The following is a 19,672-nucleotide window of genomic DNA, read 5'->3' as shown; positions in this document are numbered from 1 at the left end:
GCCTTTTCTGCTGTTACATGCCCTGTCCATGCTCGCGATGTCCATCTCTGCCACCAGACTGTCAGCCTTCGTGGGCAGGACGCTGGTGTGGCCAACTTCCTCTGCCCCTGCCAGAGCAGCCGGAGGTCAGCTGTGGAGTGGGGGAATGCTGAGTCTTGGCAGACACACAGGGCGATGAACGATCAAGCTGCCTTACAGGCTTGGAAACTAGAAGCCATAATGAGTGGCCCCTGCACTGGCTGGAAATGCTGGACAGTGAAGTAGGTGATGCCAGAGAGGGTAAGGTGGAGGGGGTCACACCTTTATTGATAATCCACTCACCAAATCTGCGTCCTGCACACCCCTCTCCCCCCACCGTCTGGCCTCACTGGCCTTTCTTCAGGGAGGTTCAGACTCTCCTCGAGGTGGCTTCGGCTGCAGCGTCATGTTCGCAGTCTTCTTCAACTGGGAACCGGGAAGAGCCTGATCCAGGGACGGACTTCCCAGAGAGAGTGGTGTTCTGTGAGGCCGCGCGCAATGAGGACCGCGAAGAGCCCCGAGAGCCCGGGCGGGACTGGGTCAAGGACGGGACCCGGGAGCCCGGGCGGGACTGGGTCAAGGACGGGACCCGGGAGCCCGGGCGGGACTGGGTCAAGGACGGGACCCGGGAGCCCGGGTGGGACGGGGTCAGGGACGGGACCCTGGAGCCCGGGCGGGACTGGGTCAGGGACGGGACCCCGGAGCCCACGTGCGATGGCGCCCGGGATAGGACCGGTGAATCCATCTTCGAAGGGGCCAGCGATGGGACCCCGGAGCCCAAAAGCCACGGGATCAATGACGGGACCCGAGGAACGGCGAGCTTGGAGAGCAGGGACGGGGTCCAAGCAGCCGCGCTCCATGAGACCTGAGACGGGTTCCGGGAGGCCGAGACTGAAGGGAGCCGGGAGGTCGCGAGGGACAGGTTTGTGAAGGAGGCCAAGGAGACGGGGCGCGAGGCGGCCGGCGGCGGTTGCCACAACGGCGGGCCCTCAGGGCCCCGGCGCAGCCAGCCATGCACGCGCGCCAGGTCCCGCGTGTCCTCGTGCTCGCGCCGCAGCTGGTCTCGCTGCTCCAGCAGCTGGCGCCGCGTGGCCTGCAGCAGCTGCGCCCGGCGGAGCAGCCGCACCATCTCCTGCCGCAGGCGCCCATTATCCGCTTTGATGGCCTGCATGTGCGCGACGAGCGCGCGCGCCGCCTCCCGCTCCGCGCGCCGGGCCAGGGACTGCACTCGCTGGCGCGCCTCGCGCTCGAAGGCTGCCTTGTCCTCCAGGAAGCGCCGCTTCACGCGGTGGAGCAGCTGCGTGTGCTCCACGCGCATGTGCAGCAGCTCCCGCTCCAACGCCCGAATGCGGGCCAGCTGCTCGAGCTGCAGCTCCTGCGGTGGGGGTGCGGATCAGCCCTGCTCCGCGGCGCGCGCCCATCTCGCCCGGCCCCCGCCCGCGGGCGCGCGCGCACTGGCCTTGTAGGGCTGCAGCTCCTGCACCTGCTGCGCCATCCGCGCCGCGCGCGCCTCCGTCTCCAGCAACTGTGCGCGCACCCCGTCCTCACGCCCGCGGTAGAGCGACGCCAGCTCTTCGCGCTGCCAGTGGATGAGCGTCAGGTCCACGCGGTTCTGTTCGTCCAGCCGGACGATGGCGTTGGCGCAGCGCTGCGCGCGAGCGCTCACGTAGCTGGCGTAGAGCCGGTTCTCCTCGCGCAGGCGCAGCGCCTCGCGGTCAAGGAAGGCGTTCTCTTGCAGCATCTGGTCGACGCGCTGCTCGCAGGCGTCCAGCTGCTCCGAGAGCAGTTTGTACTCGCGCTGCAGGTACTGAGCGCGCTCCGACAGCGGCGGCTCAGCGCCCTCTCCTGCCACAGCCGACCGGCGCCCCGCGCTCGGCACGCGCTTCTTCTTGGGCGCCATGGGTTGGGGCCCCCTACTCTCTCCTCCAGCTCAGCCCTTCCCCTCCCCCAGCCCGAATATTCTGGCGGAGTTGGACGCGTCTCAGGGTCACGAGATTGGGGGAGGCAGAATCAGGGGTTTGGGATCAATCAGGGGTCAGGGCATCGTCGCCAGCCTTTACTAGTGGGCTCCTTGGCCTTCCATCACCGTCTGGACCACCTTTAGTAGTGTTGCCGTTCAGCCAGCACAGTCTCCATGGAAACAGAACTTAGTCGCCCTCCCCCACTCCCACCTCGTTGCTTGGGCAACGGCCCGAGTCCCCTTCTTCCCTTCCCCCAGCCCCCTCACTGGAAGTCGGTGAGTGACGGCCTGTGTGCGTGTCCTGCAAGAAGATGGATCCCAGATGGGCAGGACTTCGGCTTCCCCCCGGCAGATGATGCTGGACTTGCTCCGGAATCTAACAGACCCAGCCACGGCAGTAGTCCCCACTCTCCACGTGCCAGACTTGGACCCTTTGCAATCTGTCCACCATTGGCCTCTACACCCAGTCATCCCCATGTGGGGAGTTTCGCCAAGTTCCTGTCCTCTCGCACCACACACACGTGTGAAATCTCCCTATTTGTTGTCAGGACAGAGCTCTTCCCCACATCTTTTCCTCTCTCAGGGGACCCTAGTTTTCCTTGAAGCACTTCTATGTGATTGCTTCCTTCTGGAGGCCTTCGTGGGGTGAGGGCTCCTGGGGAGGTCGGGCCCATTTGGATGTCATCCCTTTGTCCAGTGTGTTTCTCTCTGGGATCTCCTCTCAGAGGCTCCGTCCGATGCCCGCACAGGGGTCATCTGTTCAGCTCATCCCACCCACCTGCCGTGATTCGCTTCTTTCCCTTCCCAGCAGGCCGGCATGGTGGAGTCGGGGGGCAGGGGTAGGCGATGCTTCAGGGTTTGGCTATGGATCTTTTTGCTGTTGATATTGGGGAAGCAACATCCTAAACCCTCCCTTTTTTCAGTCGCCAGCAGCCAGGTCCAGCCTCCCATCCTGTCAGATGCCTCTGGAACAGGTGCCTCCAGACAGCCTTTGCAGTGAAACAAGTCTACAACGAATTTGGCCCTGTCATCATATAGTTGCGTTTCTGTCCAGGTCTGTCCACATTTGCTACAATATGAACAGATTCAAGATTATTGACTTGTAACTTTGTGCGGAGCACAGCTTAGGAAAAAACATTTGTAGGAAGGCTTGTCTTGAAAACTATCTTAGGAGGTTGATTTCAGAGCCTGGGCTTCGCTCCTGTGCCTGGACTTGCTACACCTGCCCTAAAGATGTGGCAGAGCCTCTTAAAATTAGGAACACGAGGTATTTTCCCCCTTGCAAAAAAAAAAAATTTTTTTACAATGCATGAAAGACAATGCAGAATTCCCGTTTGCTTTAACATTAAAAATTTAAAAGAAATGTTGATTCATAAACTAAAACAGCATGAATGTTGGCCTTAAATGATACAGGCTTCTTACAGAAGACTGGGAAAAGACCAAGTAGAACCAGGAGAAGCATCGCCCGTGACCCTGCAGGGGGCTCCACCGTGCCCATGTGGGCTGTCTCCTTCTCCAGGCCTGGCATTTCAGACCAGGATCTCTCTGCCCCCAGGGGCTACCCGCACTCTCCACCCTCAGGCCCACCTGAGGATACTGTCCCTATTTAACGGACTGAGAAACTGAGACTGCGAGCGATGGGGACCTGCTCACATGGCCGGGCCGGTCCTCAGCAGTCTCGGACCCAGTGCCCTCCCAGACCACGCCGCGGCTGCAAGTCTCCCCTGCCCCTCCGGGCTTGTGCTCAGCACACATCTGTCGCGGGAGTGTCTGGGTCGACCTTGGCCTTTTAGTTTGTTTCGAAGTGAGGCACCCGATGGACGGAGGTTTTTACGTTTTAAGCCGTCCCGGCCTCCCGGAATTCTTGGCGACTTGTCCTCGCGTTAAAGCTCATAATGCCTCCCCCCTAAAAGAGATGTGGCGAGCGTCTTGTTCTCGGTCTCCAGGTTCCTCGAGACGTCCTTCTTCCCAGCTCTGCAATTCCGGATTACGCAATCACGGTGGACTCCATCGCGGAGCCCAGGGGGAAGCCGCGCCCCCACCCCAACCCGAGCCCTGGTCCTGCCCGGGCCACGCCCAGCCTCGGCTCCACCCCTCCCCGCCCCTCCCCCTGGCCCTCCCCCCGGCCCCCCTCCCAGTCCGCCCCTGCCCCGCCGGGACCTTCCACCTCTGCGCTCCCGCTGGAGCCCGGCCGCGGCTTCTCGGCTTCGCCTCTGACCCGCGGGGATTAGCGGCAGGAGGGGACTTTGTCTCCTCTGCTTCCTCGGGCTTGTTCGGCGCCCAAGGCTAAAGGGCGCGTGGGACGAGGAGGGTGCCCGGCCTGGAGGCGGGCTGAGCCGCGCCCCTACTCCAGACCTCTGGGGCCTTTCCCTCATTGTGTTGGGGATAGGGTGTATCGTGTCCACCAGGTCTCACTGGCGCCCACGGGAGATAAAATTCACCTCCAAGGGCCGAGACTCAAAGCCAGGTGTTTCTTGCGATACTTCGCCCCACCCCTGGGGTCCTTTCCGTCTCTCTTCGTGAATGGCGCGGTGGTCTTTGTCCCTCCAGAGATCGACTACATCCCCCACAGACTCAGGCTCGGGAGGGTCTGCAGGGGTCACTCACCTCTTGGCCGGGACGCTGAGCTGGAAAGACTGGGAGGAAGAGGCGCCAGCAGTCTATTCAGCTTCTGCCAAGGCTGCCCCTCCCCCACACCATGTCGCGTCCCCTCCCCCTCCGCCCCTCTCTGCTGAGGGCCTGCCGTGGACCCAGAAGGCTGCAGCACGAGGTCCTATCTGGCCCGTTCCTGGGATGTTGCTCTCACCACTGGGCCGCGTCCCCAACCCCAGCAGGCTGCCCGAGGGCACACCTTCTGGCCCATCTTGCTGTTCTCTGTGCCTTGCAGCCCTCTCTACTGAGCTTCGGAGACTTGGGGTGAGCTCTCCTCCTCAGGAGGGCTGGGCTGTGTGTCTGAACCTAGGGTGAGCACTTCCAGCAGCCCCTGCTCCCCTTTCCCAGATGGAGAAACTGAGGCACAGAGTGAGTGGTCCAAGGACTCCTGAAAGCACTGGGGCTGTGACTTGGACCTTGGTAGGCTCTTCCCACTGTGTGCACTGCCTCTTGCTGAGTCCCCTCCTGTCCCTGCCCTGTGCCCTGGAGCAAAGGGAGGAACCAGCTGCCATAACTGAATCCCACTCCATGGCAGCCTGTGGCCAGTACAGGGCCAGTGCTCACGACCATTCCACCTGCCAAGGCCAGTTGGACCTTTGAGTGGGGCGTGGGTTCAGGTGACGCCAGAGACCCTGTCCTTGGAGTTCAACGCTGGTGGGAGCCTGAGACCCACAGAGGTGGCCTGAGCAGTGGCCAGACAAGGGTGTGCCCCAGCCCCACCCTAGTACCTTGTCCTTGATCAGAAGCACAGCATTGGTGGCGATCCCCATGGCGAAGAGGAGGAGAGGCAGGAATGTGAGTGGGGTCCAGGAGAGTGTGTTTGTCCAGTGTGTCCTCTGGCTGAGGTCAAGCCCTGGAGATCCCAGACCTGGCTGTTCTCTGGGCCCTGGACAGGACCCGAATGTGTCCCCTCCCCTATATTCCAGTTTGTGTGCTGCCTGCAGGTCTCCCTCTGCCCTCCTGCCCCTAAGCTGCCCTTGGCTTCAAGTTCAGGAAGGACCCTTCCTCAGGTGGCCTCCCCTCCATAGCCAAGTACCTTGGAGCCGGTGCCAGACCCACACCAGGCTCCCAGTCAGCCCCAGGTGGGATAACCAGATCCAGGCCATGATGTGCATCAGCCCTCGCAGCCTTGGCTGCCCCTGGAAGAAGACCCCTCCCCGGACACGCAGTGCAGTGAGGGCCAGGGCAGCGCTGCCGCCCGAGTCCCAGGGGCAGAGACCAGCCAGCAGGAGCCCTGCGGTGTTCGTGAGGGCCAGCTGGGGCTCCGCGGGGCTGCTGCTGTGTGACCCCAGCTCTGGCCTGCTCAGGCTCGGCAGGGCAGCAGCTTCAGGGGAGGGGCATTGTGGAAGCCCAGGGCTGGTGGGCATGGCTCCCTGGTCCTCCCTGAGGGGTCAGTCCAGCTGGCTGGATCTCAGGCTGTGGTCCAGGTTGGCTGGCATGCCCCCGCCAGGGGTGCCCACCTACCTCTGTGTGTGAGGAAGAGGATGACAAACAGGACGATGCCCAGAGTCCAGAGCCCTGCGTAGGCCCCGATCGCGATGCCAGGGCCCACCTCCACAGGCTGGCTCCGAGCTGCCCCTAAGAGATAGCCGTGAGGGGGCATCCAGCTGGCAGGCACGCCTCCTCCGAGACCCCCATTTTAGTGTTTGGACGCATGATCTAGAGATAACCACCCGAAGGTGCCCTGCTGGGAGGGGGCCCAGGCAGGTGCCTGGAGTGCCCTGGGGTACCTGGGTCCATAGGCCACGCTGGGGGCAGGAGATGGGAGGGCCCAACATTGGAGACCCAGGTGCTGGGGGAACGCAGCATGTCCACCCCCACAGGGTCGGGGGTGGGGGTTGCGAGGGAGACAGGATGGGCAGTGGGTGACAACTCTGACAGATGGGGACACAGCCGATATCTACTCAGATGTCCACACTGAGGGGCGGGGCCCACACACAGACTGTGACACACAGGGAGGGGCGGGGGCAGGGCCCACCCTCAAGGGCTGTGACAGTCTGCAGTCTGGGAGGCGGAGGTCCCTGTGAGTCTGGTCTCCAGGGTTATAAGGAGGCTAGTAATGGATGAGGCAGGAGGTTGGGGCCAGATTGTTTCAACTTGGGGGGTTGAGCTGCCACATGCCCACTCCCCCTAACTCTGGGTCTTTCGGGTGAGGCCTCCCAAATGGCACAAGATCTCCTCATGGTTCAACTGAAAATTAAATACTTGGCCCACTTTTTCTCTAAGGCATAATAAATACCCCAAGTCGACAACGTACTCGAAGCTGAAGGTTACAACTGCATGCAACAAGACTGATAGTCAACTAACAACTGACGAGAAAATAAAACCTCCTGGACAAAATGCCTGCTGCAAGGCTACATGAACACAAGAAGGCTGGGCTGGAGAGAAGTCATGACCCCAGAGGAAACACATAAGAACAGGTTCAAACGTGACTCATGGGTGAATCAAACGTCCACTGACCAACTGATTCAATAATGAAGTAAATGTAATGCAGTTCACTCTGCAGAATTCTTTTTTGCTGAAATTCACTGGTTTTGGTCTAATTCTGCTTATTGGCCACATTCTCAGTGGCAGAATGGCAGGGCTGAGACCTCCTCTGGCTGGGGGCTCCTGGGGGGAGGCAGGGAGAAAAGGGGCTGGCCTGCCAGGTGTCCCACATCCTCGGTGTGCTAGGGGTCAGCGCTGCCCACTGCCCTCCTGGGGACCGGCTCCCCTCCGCTGAGTTTACTAAGGCTCCCACTGTCCACTTGCGGTCCCTGCTGCCCCCGGCTCGGGGGCGCCCAGCTGTGCCTTCCTGGTCACCCGCGTTGGCTTTCCTGGCCGCTCAGACCTGCTCATGGCTCCGCTCCTCACGTCGGACCCTCCAGGGGGACTTCAGCTCTCATCCCCGCAGCCTGGCCAAGCAGTTACCAGTGCTTCCACCACTTCCTTCTGCTCCTCTGTCCTCACGGGCGGACAGCTTTCCAGTTTACGTTTCTGTGCTTATCATTGACTCTGCGTGGGGGTGGGTAGCCCCACTCACTCAGTGAATGTGCCATTTCATCTAAGTTAGCAGATTTCTTGGTGGGAGGTTGCTGATGATAAGCCCTTATTTTCTTCTCAGTGTTTGAAGGATTTGGTAGGAATGTCATCTTTTTAATTTAATTTTATTTTTAATGGAGTTGCTGGGGATTGAACCCAGTCCCTCGGGCATGCTAGGCACACGCTTTACCACTGAGCTATACCTTCCCCCCAGGAAAGTCATCTTTCATTCCAGACACCTAGTAATTCCTCTCTTAGGTTTTTAATTTTATTTTTTATGTTCTGTATCAGTTGTCTGGATTATAAGATGTCAGTAATATGAAAACATTTTTAATATAACAGAACATTTAGCCACATCAGTTTCTCATCAAGGCACAAGTCATTTACTGATGAGGATACCGACCATTTCAATCCATTGGCAGGAGGCTCTTCCACTAAGGGCTCCCATGGATCCCACTGTACCATGTTTCTCACCGGATTTAGTGCATTTTCAGTCTGAAGAATCACCCCGGCTATTTGGCCACCCTGAAGTGGCCCTTCTGATTTTCTAACAACGGGTTCTGCTTTAACCATACCCAGCGTCTCACTTGTAATCTGTTCTGTGTGTTTTCTGTGTGCTGCGTTTTTAGGGATTTGTTCATGAACTCTAGATTGGCAGTTTTTTTTTCCTTTGAGTACATTAATGATACTGCTTTTTCTTCTGGCTTGAAATTTTTTTTTCTGATAAGAACTCTGCAGTTATGCTTATTTTTGTTCCACTGCATGTAAATTTCTTTGGTTATTTTTCGTATTTTTTCTTTATTACAGTTTTTCAGCTACTTAGGTTCTGTGCTTGTTGTGGCTTCCTTTGTGTTTTTCCTAGTTTTTCCTGGATCTGTGAGTGTATGATTTTTCCTTCAAATCTGCAAAACTTTCAGCCATTACTCTCTCAAACAGACTTTCTGCAGCCCTGCCCCCTATTTGCTAACACCAGCTCCTGGGTCACTGAGGGCTTCTTCTCTGAGGGTTTCCATTTGGATGGTTTCTATTGCTGTGTCCTTGAGTTCACAGATCATCCTTCCTGCTAAGTCCTTCCAATGAGTTTTTCATTTCAGATATTCTATTTTTCAGCTCTAGAAATTCCATTTGATTCTTTTTAATATTTTGCCTTTCTTACATCATCATATTCACATTTTCGTTATATCCACGCACATATTTATAATAGCTGTTTCCAAAGTCATTACTGGTTCTTTCATCTCTGTCATTTATGGGTCTGGTTCTATCAACTTCTTTTTCTCCTGGATTGGCTCATGGTCCCCTGCTTCCTCACAAGTCCTGTAACTCATTTTTTGAGGTGAAATTCACACAACATAACCATATGAAAGTGTACAAATCAGTGGCATTTGGTACATTCACAGTGTTATGTAACCATCACTTGTATGTAGGCACATTGTCATCCCTCCAAAAAGAAACCCTGAACCCCGTAGGCAGTCACTGCTCATGCTCCCTCCTCCCTGCCCCTGGGGACCACCAGTCTGCTTCCTGTGTCCGTGGACTTACCTGTTCTGAATAGAAGGAGAATCACATCATATGTGACCTCTTATATCTGACTCACTTCACTTAGCACAGTGTTTCTAAGACTCAGCCTCATCAGAGAATATATCAGTGCTTCCTTGCTTTTTTATGGCCACATTATATTCTGTTGTTTGTATAGACAACATTTTGTTTATTCATTCATCAGCTGACAGACAGTTGGGTTATTACAATTTGGTTTTTTATGAATAGGCTGTTGTGAACACTTGTGTACGAGTATTTGTCTGAATACCTGTTTTCAATTATTTTGGGTTTATGCCCAGAAGTGGAGTTGCAAGGTCACATGGTAATTCTATCTGCAATGTTTTGAGGAATTTCCAGTTTTCCAAAGCAGCTGCACCATTTTAAATCCCACCAGCACTGTATGGGATTTCTGATTTCTCTCCATTTCGCCAAGATTTTTTCTTTTATCACAGTCATCCTAGTGAGTGTCAGCGCATGTCTTGAGCGCGTTTACCTGGTGGCTAGTGATGCTGTGCATCTCCTCCTATGGGGCTGACCTTTGTACATCTTCTTTGGAGATGTCTGTTCAAATCCTTTGTCCATATTTTTAACTGAGTAAGTCTAGTGACTTTTTATTGGATGCTGGATATTGTGGATTTTAGGTTTTCGAGTGTTGCTTTGTTGTTGTTTCCTTTTAGAGTGCTGACTTTTTTGGCAGCTATGTTTGTATCATCTGGTTCCCTCTGAGGCTTGTTCTCCACACTTAGGATGGGAACGGAGTAGCCTTTAGTCTAGAGTTAGTTTAGTCCCTTCGCTGAGGCATGCGTGACTGCCTGAGGTCTCTCTTAAATGTTCTGGTGTCCACCCTGGCTGCTTAGCACTTAAAGATCTCCTCAGTCTATGTGAAATTTGGAATGTTCAGCTTCCCTCGCCCCTTGCTTGTTCCTTACGTGGACTTGTGAAAATTTCTCCAGCTCCTCCCTGATGTGGTGCTCAGTGACAGAGTCAGGATGACCACATCTGTTTGCATTTTGCTGAGAGCACAGTCCAGTGTGGGTTCTTGTCCAGTGTTCGCAGACAGTTGTTCCATATACTTTGTCCAGTTTTCTAGCTGTTCACGGTTGGAGGGCATGGCCTGGGCCAGTTACTCCATCACGACCAGAAGCGGAAGCATCTCAGCCTCCTTGGCTTCTTTTTCCCTTGTTTATTCCCCACCCCCTCCAACTTTTATATTGAGATACAACTTAAGTATAATAAACCACACATACTTAAAGTGTAAAATTAAACAGGTTTGATATAAATGTACACCCCAGAGCCATCACCACACTTGCACATTCCTGCCGCCCCCAAAAGCCTTGTACCACTGGCAGCCCTTCTCTCCCCTCCTCCACCACAGGGCTGTCAGCAATCTGTAGTCGGGATTTTCTAGAATTTTGTACAGATGTAATCATACAGTGAACTCTTTTATGAAGAGATCTGACTTCTTTCATTGGCATAATGATTTTGAGATTCATCCCTGTTGGGTGTATCAATAGGTTTTTCCTTTTTTTTCCCTGAGTAATATTCCATTGGATGGCTATACCACATTTTATTTATCCATTTCTCTGTTTCAAACATTGGAAGTAGCATTCAGGACATTTCCAGTTTTGGGCTATTACAAATAAAGCTGCTATGAACAAGTGTGTGTGCAATTCTTTGTGTGGATGTATGTTTCCAATTCTTTTGGCTAACTACTTGGTGGAGAATGCCTGGGTCACAGTAAATTCATGTTAAAGATTTTAAGAAACTATCAAATTGTCTGTAGCATTTTATACTCCTGTCAACAGAGTATGAGTGTTCCAGTTCCTCCACTTGTTCACCAACACTTGGTAGGGTCAATCTTCTTAGTGTTAGCCATTCCAGAAGGCACGCAGCGTATCTCCAGTTCTAACTGGCATACTCTTTCCGTTTCAGACGTTATGTCCTCACGTGGCCACTGGACAGCACATGTGGCCCTGGCCTTCATTCCCTCCTTCTCAGTCTGCAGCGCCATCCCACAAACTCTTACAGGTCTGCAAGGAAGTAGCTCAGAAAGGGAAATGAAGAGTTAAGAAGCACAGTGATAGAAAAGAGCAATTTAATGACTGTTGAATCTAATAAAAAATGATGGGCTTTTGTGTATGTCTGAAGTTAAATTTTTTTTCTAGTAACTCATTTTTATTGGATTTCACAAAATTTCTGGTCTGAATTGGTTCAAATAAACAGATTGAAAGATTTAAAAACTGCTGGTCCCCAGACAGTTTGGGAGCTCACCCAGACACTGCAGGGCCCAGGGCTCTACTGCCTTTTCTCCTGTATCCACATTCACTGCCTGGTGGTCTTGCCTGGCCACTGCTTCCAACCCTCAGCACCTCCTGCATCAGCACTCCCGGTGTACATCACCTCACCCCTGAGCGCCAGAGTCAGGTCTTTCTGTGATGTCCACTTGGATGTCCTACCAGCTTAAGCTTCAAATGCCCCAATTTCTAGTCTCTCTAAACCTGGTCGATGGGCTGCCTTCCCATCTCAGCCCTGTTCCAGACACTCCCTTCCCGTGAACTTGGGGGTCACCTGACATTCCTCTTTCTCTCACACCCACAGCCCACCCTCAGCAAATCTAGGGGCTCCACTGCAGCCAGAACCCACTCTTGCACACTGCCACTGTTTCATCTTCTTCCCTGGTTCCACCTGCCCGTGCCTGATCAGACGCTGCCGCAGCCCGGGTCTCATTCACAATAACCGCCTCCTGCTTTGCCTGTCCTCCCGGATGACACCGTGGTCTCCATCCCAGGGCTCCCACCACACCGGGCCTCCCTGTGGTTCCAACGCGCCAGGCACACTCCCACTCAGGCCTTTGCCGAGCTGCCCCCTCGATGCTCTTCCTCCAGCGTCCAAGGGGTCATGCTCCCTCTTCCTTCCCTGGACACCCTCGCCCACCAGCAGCCCCTTTACCTGGCTTTCTGATCGCCGTCTGGCGCTTGACCTCGGCGCACAGCAGCCCTTCTCAGCCGGTCTCGTAAACCCTCACCTCCTCCAGCTTTGCGCTCCCAGCCACCCGCCCTGGAACTGCCCCCAGGCTCCACGCGGCACCTCAGCAGGAGCTCCCAGTTCAGACGCTCGCACCCGCTGGGGACGGCGCGGCCCCTGCCCCCAGACACCAACAGAGCGGAGGGGCTGTCTGCGAGTGGCGCCCTAACCATCGGCACCCCCGTCGCAAAACCGGGAAGAAGTAAGGCAGAGGGAGCAAACGGCATCCCGGCCGGCGGGCACCGCACGTGCAGAGGCCGGGAGTTGGCACGGAGGTTCTGGAGGTTGCGGAAGGCTCCGTGGGCGGAGGTGGGGCGGAGGGCGGCGAGGGGCACCTTCGGGGGCTCTGGTGGGGGTTAACGCGGAAGGATCGAGAGGAAGGCAGCGCCGACCGGGGGCGGCGCCGTTGGGGCGGGACTGTGGGGAGGAGCTCCTCGGGGGCCGGGGCTTGGGCGGGGCTTGGGCTGCAGACCCCGCTCTGCCCCGCTCGGCGCAGGCGCAGGCGCAAGGGAGGCACCGCCGCCGGTTCCCAAGGCAACTGGATTCAACAGCTCGAGCCCAGCCGGTGTCCAGAGGACTCCTGGCTCTCACCGGCCGGCATGTGCGCCGCTGAGGTGGACCATCACGTAGCCCAGCGATACCTGCTCAAGCGTCGGCTCGGGAAGGGGGTGAGTTCCGGGAGGCGCCCGGGCGTCCGCGGGATTAGGTCCCCTGCAGGGTGTGGGCAGAATCACTCGGAGGACTGTTGCCTTCCACACTGCCGGGGACTCCTGGACTCGAGCCCTACCTCCTCCACGAGCTGCAAGTGTGGCCTTGGGCAAGCCATCGAGCCCCTCGGTGCCTGTTTCCTACAACAGGGCCCTAACAGTGCCAACTCCCAGGGAACTTGTCACCTGGCTCTGGGAGTCTCAGGCCAGGGCCTCTAGGAGTCTCAGGTCCCATCTTGATGTCCCATCCACCAACCGTCCCCACGCAACGTCCCCGGCTCCCGAGCTGCCTCTCCCAGTGCTAACCGATGCTCCAGGGAGTCTGGGCACACCAGTCGTTGAGGGGGAAGGGCAGATCTCAGGCCCCACCCAAGAAGGGCCTGAGCCAGAAAATGGGGTGGGCATAGAGTGGGGGCCAGAACTTTGTGTGAGCCCGTATATGTTTGTGATTGTGAGTGAGTGAGAGCCTGTGGGATTATGAGAGTGTATGTGTGAAGGTGTGTGGGTGTGTGCAAGTGGGTAATGGGGGAGGGGAGAAAGAGCAGTCCAGACAGAGCAAACAGTATGTGCAAAGGCCCTGAGGCAAGGACCTACTGGGCTGTTGGTCAAACAGCAGAGTTGATGTGACTGGATGGGAGTGACTAAGAGCAGTGTCCATTTGTGTGGGGCTTTGGGGCAACTGTGAGGGCTTTGGCTTCCATTGTGGGTGACATGGGAAGTGGTAGCAGCCATTGGCACCACTTTATGAGGCTCCCCCTGCCCACTCTGTTGAGTATGGACAGTGGGAGTGGGTGAGGGAGATCCAGGCGAGAGGTGCGAGAGGCTCAGACCAGGGTGGGGGCAGCAGAGATGGTAGGAAGTGGTTGGATTCTGATGAATTCTGAAGGTGGAGCCAACAGGACTTGCTGATAGGCCAGATGAGGGTATGTGACAGAGAGGGATGAGGGCACCCAGGATGGAAGGCTGTCCAGAGAAGGGACAGGCTTCAGTTGCTGTCCAGAAGCATGCTCCCATCTACAACCTCATTTCTTCCTGGAGCCTCCACAGATGCCCCCTCTCTTTCCTTCAACCCCCCTTGCTTCCTATTAGGAACATACTAGGGTCCCTGGCCTGCCCCGGGGGGGGGGCTTTGCCCCTCACCATGCTGTATCCCCTCTCAGGAGCCAGGGTGGGAAGGAGGAGCCTCATGTCTGCAGGGGACAGTCTGGTGGACAGGGGATGATGGGGCAGGAGGCTAACCCCGTGCCCAGCAAGCTGACTGCCCTCCTCCCCAGGCCTATGGCATCGTGTGGAAGGCAGTGGATCGGAGGACTGGCGAGGTTGTGGCCATCAAGAAAATCTTTGATGCCTTTAGAGATAAGACAGATGCCCAGGTAAGTGAGTGGTTAAGAGGTGTGGGAAAGGATGAGGCATGGGGAGGGGCGGCCTCCTGCTGCTATGCGTCTGGAAGATTCAGCAGAAACTTGAAGCCCCATCACAGCAGGTTTCTGGCATCTCTCAGAGCACTGCCCTCGGCGACCCTGTGTCCAGTGAGTGTGTGAGATGAGCATCAGTCCTGTCAGCTCCTCTCAAGATATGGGCTTCCTTCTTGCTCTGCACCCACACTCCTGTTTTTGTTTCTTTCCAGAGAACGTTCCGGGAAATCATGCTGCTCCAGGTGAGTGGCCCAGGCCACCTGCCTGCTTTTCCAGGTGCCGTCTCTCCGAATAAGGGGGAAGCCTGGCCCGTTGATCCCCAGAGCACAGCACCCTCCACTTTCTCCCCAGGAATTTGGGAACCATCCCAACATCATCCGACTCCTGGATGTGATCCAGGCAGAGAATGACAGGGACATTTACCTGGTATTTGAGTATATGGGTGAGTGAGGCCTCACGCAGACCCCAGCCCAGGTTCCCCTGGCCTGGCCCCCAGTGGCCTGACTCCCTCCACATGTCCCTTTGCTGCTTGGGTCCCCACAGTACCCAGTGCGCTCAGCTTGGGCCATGTCCCTGTGCCCCGGGACAAACAGCTGGAGAGTGTCTGCCCCCAAGGCCTGGTGGCAAATACCCTGACCCCTCCGCAAGGCTCCTGCCCTGTCACTGTTTGCAGATGCATTTTCCTTTTTCTATTCATTTTATAAAACAAAGGCAACATGAAATTAAGTATAAAAGTAATTTCACAAACTTTTACTGCTGTACCAACAGATGGCGGGCAGGCTTGAGAAGCCAGCAGAGGGTCCCAGGCATTGCCTGCACCCAGAACAAGGCTCGGGGGGTGGCCAGCGGGACCTGGAGACTGTAGGCAGTGGGCAGGCTGAGGAACCCCCACAAGGGTCCAAAGTGGGCCAGACCTGCCTGCTTTCCCTAGCCCCCCAGACTGACCTGAATGCCCCCCCCAGACACTGACCTGCATGCCGTCATCTGCAAGGGCACGGTGCTGAAGGACACCCACAAACGCTACATCTTCTACCAGCTCCTGCGGGCCACCAAGTTCATCCACTCGGGATGCGTTATCCACCGGGACCAGAAGGTGCTGCCCCATCCCATCCCCTGAGCTGTGCCCGCACCCCAGTGTCCTTGAGCTCTGGTCCTTATCAGCCCTCCACCCATCTCTTCTCCCCCAGCCGTCCAACGTTCTCCTGGACGCCAGCTGCTCGGTGAAGCTCTGTGACTTTGGCCTCGCCCGCTCCCTCAGCAGCCTCCCTGAGGGGCCAGAGGGCCAGGCCCTGACCGAGTACGTGGCCACACGCTGGTACCGAGCTCCGGAGGTGCTGCTGTCCTCAAGCTGGTAACAGCAACCCACCCCCATCCCACCCCACCTCCCGCTGCAGGTCCCCCCATGCCCTCCTGCCCAGCCAGAACCCCTGGCCTTCCTATGTCCCCCACAAGTGTCCCAGATCCCACCCCTTGAAGTCCCTCCTCCCACTCCCACCTCTTTCTCAAGGGTCACCCCCACACATCCACCACCTCTTCCTGCCCCAGGTACACCCCTGGGGTGGACATGTGGAGTCTGGGCTGCATCCTAGGGGAGATGCTGCGGGGGAGGCCCCTGTTCCCTGGCACATCCACACTCCACCAGCTGGAGCTGATCCTGGGGACCATTCCGCCACCATCTGAGGAGGGTGAGCGCGTGTGCAGGGGTCCACTGGGCACCAGGCACACTTAGGGTCAGAACACACAGCTGTGGGGGGACAGCACCTGACAGGCCAGAACTGCATAGGGAGGATGGCGAGGAGTGAGCTGGGGATGGGAACCTGGAGGAGGAGGGACTGGGAGAGTCCAGATGCCTCAGGAAGCCTGGAAGGGCAGGCCCTGCAGGTGGTGGCCCACGGAGGAGCTGCTGAGGGGTTTGGGGGAGGAACTAGACAGATTCTGCAAGGGCCACGAGGTCCATGAGGGTCAAGCCGTGCTGCTGAAGCATCCATCCAGGTCAGGACAAGAGCACTGGCTCTGCTGAGGGGTGATGGGGGACCCACACTGTGCTGGGAGCTGGGGAGGGACACTGGCAGAAATGGGGGTGGGGCCTCAGGGTCCTTTCTCCTCCCTGGGGGAGGGAGGGTGAAGGGCAGCGCTAGGGAGCCCTATTCTCTCCCCAAGTCTCTGCTCTGGTAGAGAAGGTAAAGGGCTCTCCTGTGGAGGTGGGAGCACAGGACAGGGGGACATGTGTGCACATGTGAGTGTGCACATGTATGATGGACAGGTGGGGCTCTTATGCACAAGTGGCGGTACGCAGCCAGATATTGAGGGTTGGAGCCCTGCCGGCGAGAAGGTCACTCATGGGTCAGAAGGGCTGGCTGCTCCCGCCCTCCCTGAGCTGCCCCACCTACCACGTTCCTAATTGCTGGTCGCACCTCCTCCTACCTGCACTCCCAGACCTCCTGGCTCTCAGCTCCAGCTACAGTGCCTCAGTTGTGCCCCCGCTGGGGTCCCGGTGAGTGTGGGTGCTTGGGAGCGGGCTCTAGTGCCCTTCCTACAACCTTAAGGGCCAGTATGTGCCAGCTCAGGGGGCCCTGCCCTCCTGATGGTGCTCCCAATCCAGAAGCTGTCGGTCTGGCTGAAAAGGAGGAGATCTCAGTGTGGGGCCAGCTCAGCCCTGGTGTGCAGCACGAGCTGCGCCAGGCCTTGCAGCAAGGGGACTGGAAGGGAGGCGAGGGCTGACGACCCTCCCGGGCTGCCTGCGGGTGGTGCTTGGAACCACAGAGACAGGAAGGTGGGTAGGGGTGCAAGACTGGAAGCCTAGCTGGGGCCACAGCTGTGGACGTGGGGAGGGATGCCAACAGCAGAGGGGATGATAGGCAGGTGCTGGCAGGCCACGGCAGACACTGGATGCCCTCCTGCCGGCCGACACGCCCCCCGAGGCCCTGGACCTGCTCAAGCGACTGCTGGTGTTTGCCCCAGACAAGCGGCTTAGCGCGGCCCAGGCACTGCAGCACCCCTATGTGCAGAGGTAGGGTGGTTGCTGGGATGAGGGTTGGGGTGGGTTGGAGAGGTCAGAGGGGCGTGCTTGACTGCAGCCCGGGTCTCCCCTCTCCAGCGCCCGCCTTGCTGGCTCCCCTCAGGTTCCACTGCCCGGCCCGTGAATGGACACTGGAGGCGGCTGTGCAGCTTCCGGTGCACAAAGTGGCCCAGCTCTCAGCCACCGAGTATCGCACCCGTGTCTACCAGGTGCTCTGTCCCGAGACCCCAATCACTCCCATCCACTCACCCTAGAGGCCTCTCCCTGCCTCAGTAACCCCCAGTGTCCCCCACGCCCACACCAAGCACCTCTGAGCGCCCCTCCCCTCTCACAGATGATCCTGGAGCGCAGGGGCAACAGCTGCCTCCGGAGAGGGAAGGGCCTGGGCTCTGACCCCTCGCCCCAGGTGCAGCAGATTGAACCCAGAGCCGACCCCCAGCTGCCCTTGGGCTCAAGGGCTCGGATCCTGGGACCCAGGCCTCAGAGCAGCCCCGGTCACGACCCCGCGCACGGTTTGTGATCTCTGTCTGTCACCCTACATAGAGCAGGACACAGGTCCCTTCTGTATGAGACCACCCACCGTCAGCAGCACTGGACTCCTAACCTTGGGGCTTGATCTTCCCACCCACAGATGCCCCCCGGGGAGCCAAGAACCTTCTCAGGCAGATCTCAGCTCCCCTGCTCCAGCCTCCGCCTCCAGGAGGTCTTGGGAGAGGAACAAGTCCCCAAGGGGCGACAGCAGGATTCCCCTTGGTGTCCTCGTGGGTAGGTCGTGGTGGGTGGGCACGGGAGGACCCCACCCACTGGTCTTTTAGGAGGGCAGCAGTGATCCTGCGACAGGCCGCTTCCCAGGTGAAGCCCAGCGTGAAGGAGGTGGAGCCCTCCTTGACCTCGCAGGCCGCAGCCCAGGTAGCCATCCAAGCCTTGATCCGGAGTGACTGGAACCCGGGCCGAGGGCTGAGCGCAGCAGGCGCAAGACTGGTGAGCCTGCGCCCCTCCCGCCCTCCCCTCCCTTCCCGTCCTCCCTCCCCATCCCCCGCGCCCCCCACCCCACTCCAATTAGCTGCGGTCGGGGAGCCTCCTCCAAGCTTCCCTTCTGCCCCTCCCGCCCCCTTACGGGGATCACGTGTGCGCAGGTCCCTCACCGGCCTCCGCGGGAGGCGCGGCCAGAGCCCCGGCCCGGCCGGAGGATGTTCAGTGCCTCGGCCTCGCAGGGGGCCCAGGGGGCCGCCAGGGCCGCGCTCGGGGGCTACTCCCAAGCCTACGGTACCGTCTGCCAGTCGGCACTGGGCTGCCTGCCCTTGCTCCCGGGACCCCGCGCCTGAGCCGCCCTGCCCGCCTTCAGCCCCGGCCCCTCCCTCCCTCCCTGGAATACCTCCGCCCCTCCTCCAGCCCGCAGCCCCGGAAACCAGCGCTTTCCACCCACCTTTTCCCCAAACCCCCTTCATCTGGCCACATTTGGGTTCTGGAGCCTGTCTGGGCCTCCCTGGGGGAGTAGGTGACGCTCAATCCCCAGCGTCAATCACTTCCTCCAATAAAGTCTTGTCTGTCCCCAGCCTGCCTGCCTATCTTTCATCCTCAGCCACGGACTCCCTGTGAGGCTAACCACCTCTTTCCCTGAGCCCACCCCTTTCTGAAGACCCCCCCACCCCTGTCTAGGACAGAGCCCTTGAGAAGCCTCATGGACACCATATGCTGTCATTGCTGTGGCTCTTGTCTGCCCAGAGTCCAGTCCACTGCCTTCCTTCTCGGTTAAGGCTGCTTGAGGGGTGACTTGGGGCCACCTTTGTCCACAGCATCCAAGAGCCTGCCTGTTGCCTGGGGCCATCAGATTCCAGCTGGGGCTGCTGCAGGGGCCTGTCGCCAGGGTGGTCCTGGCAGGGGAGGGACTTGTGCATCTGTTGCCCGTGTGAAAGCCACCATGTGACTGCACTGTGGCTCTGAGACAGAGAGGGAAAGGGGAGAGATGACAGGGCAGTGCCCCCGTGGTCACTGTCATGACCCCAGCCCGTGTCCCACCACCACAGTGACTGGCACCTGATTGTCTCCAGGCCTTGGAGAAGCAGGGAGAACACATCAAGGCTGTCTCATGGGGCTTGAGGCTACCTCCTCTGGTCAGCACCGGGCAAAGGGGCTGGCATAAGCCCAGTCTGGGGGTATGGGGGCCTGAGGAGATGGAGGGGGGCACTGAGGTGTCTCTGGTTCCATGCATGCCCCGCATGGCGCCCGACCCTGGGCAGGGGTCAGAACACAGGGAGGCCACTTCCTACCTGGCTAAAGGAGCTCACAGCCTAAGGTTTCTGCCTATGTGATGAGGCCA

At 58.0% G+C, this 19,672-nt stretch overlaps 2 protein-coding genes across 3 annotated transcripts; one reads left to right on the top strand and one right to left on the bottom strand.

Moving 5' to 3' along the window:
- Positions 1-280: 280 nt before the first annotated feature.
- On the bottom strand, positions 281-1,918 carry CCDC166 (coiled-coil domain containing 166). The gene is made up of 2 exons (XM_031439803.2): positions 1,478-1,918; positions 281-1,393 (listed from the first exon to the last, which is right to left on the bottom strand). The coding sequence occupies exons 1-2, from the start codon at positions 1,916-1,918 to the stop codon at positions 389-391; spliced, it is 1,446 nt and encodes a 481-aa protein (XP_031295663.1). The 3' UTR covers positions 281-388.
- A 10,723-nt stretch (positions 1,919-12,641) lies between these two features.
- On the top strand, positions 12,642-18,907 carry MAPK15 (mitogen-activated protein kinase 15). Of its 2 annotated transcripts, XM_031439805.2 has the most exons (14): positions 12,642-12,879; positions 14,193-14,291; positions 14,546-14,575; positions 14,685-14,775; positions 15,296-15,426; positions 15,521-15,684; positions 15,879-16,018; positions 16,770-16,827; positions 17,206-17,343; positions 17,456-17,561; positions 17,687-17,864; positions 17,984-18,117; positions 18,205-18,333; positions 18,489-18,907. In XM_031439805.2, the coding sequence occupies exons 1-14, from the start codon at positions 12,811-12,813 to the stop codon at positions 18,675-18,677; spliced, it is 1,656 nt and encodes a 551-aa protein (XP_031295665.2). In that variant the 5' UTR covers positions 12,642-12,810; the 3' UTR covers positions 18,678-18,907. The 2 variants fall into 2 exon arrangements, with proteins under 2 accessions (XP_031295665.2, XP_064332820.1); XM_064476750.1 differs by having other exon boundaries at positions 17,984-18,333.
- The last annotated feature ends 765 nt before the right edge of the window (positions 18,908-19,672 follow it).

The sequence above is a fragment of the Camelus dromedarius genome, chromosome 20 (assembly GCF_036321535.1).
Source record: "Camelus dromedarius isolate mCamDro1 chromosome 20, mCamDro1.pat, whole genome shotgun sequence".
Lineage (NCBI taxonomy): Eukaryota > Metazoa > Chordata > Mammalia > Artiodactyla > Camelidae > Camelus > Camelus dromedarius.
Note: the sequence above shows the minus strand (reverse complement) of the source record. Positions and strands in the feature narration are given on the sequence as shown.

Bases quoted from the DNA above. Each gene is read 5' to 3' on its own strand.
- CCDC166 (XM_031439803.2), bottom strand. From the start codon at position 1,918: ATGGCGCCCAAGAAGAAGCGCGTGCCGAGCGCGGGGCGCCGGTCGGCT. The intron at 1,394-1,477 runs GCCAGTGCGCGC...CCCCCACCGCAG, and splicing joins AGGAGCTGCAGCCCTACAAG to GAGCTGCAGCTCGAGCAGCT.
- MAPK15 (XM_064476750.1), top strand. From the start codon at position 12,811: ATGTGCGCCGCTGAGGTGGACCATCACGTAGCCCAGCGATACCTGCTC. The intron at 15,685-15,878 runs GTAACAGCAACC...TTCCTGCCCCAG, and splicing joins GTGCTGCTGTCCTCAAGCTG to GTACACCCCTGGGGTGGACA. The intron at 18,334-18,488 runs GTGAGCCTGCGC...ACGTGTGCGCAG, and splicing joins GCGCAGCAGGCGCAAGACTG to GTCCCTCACCGGCCTCCGCG.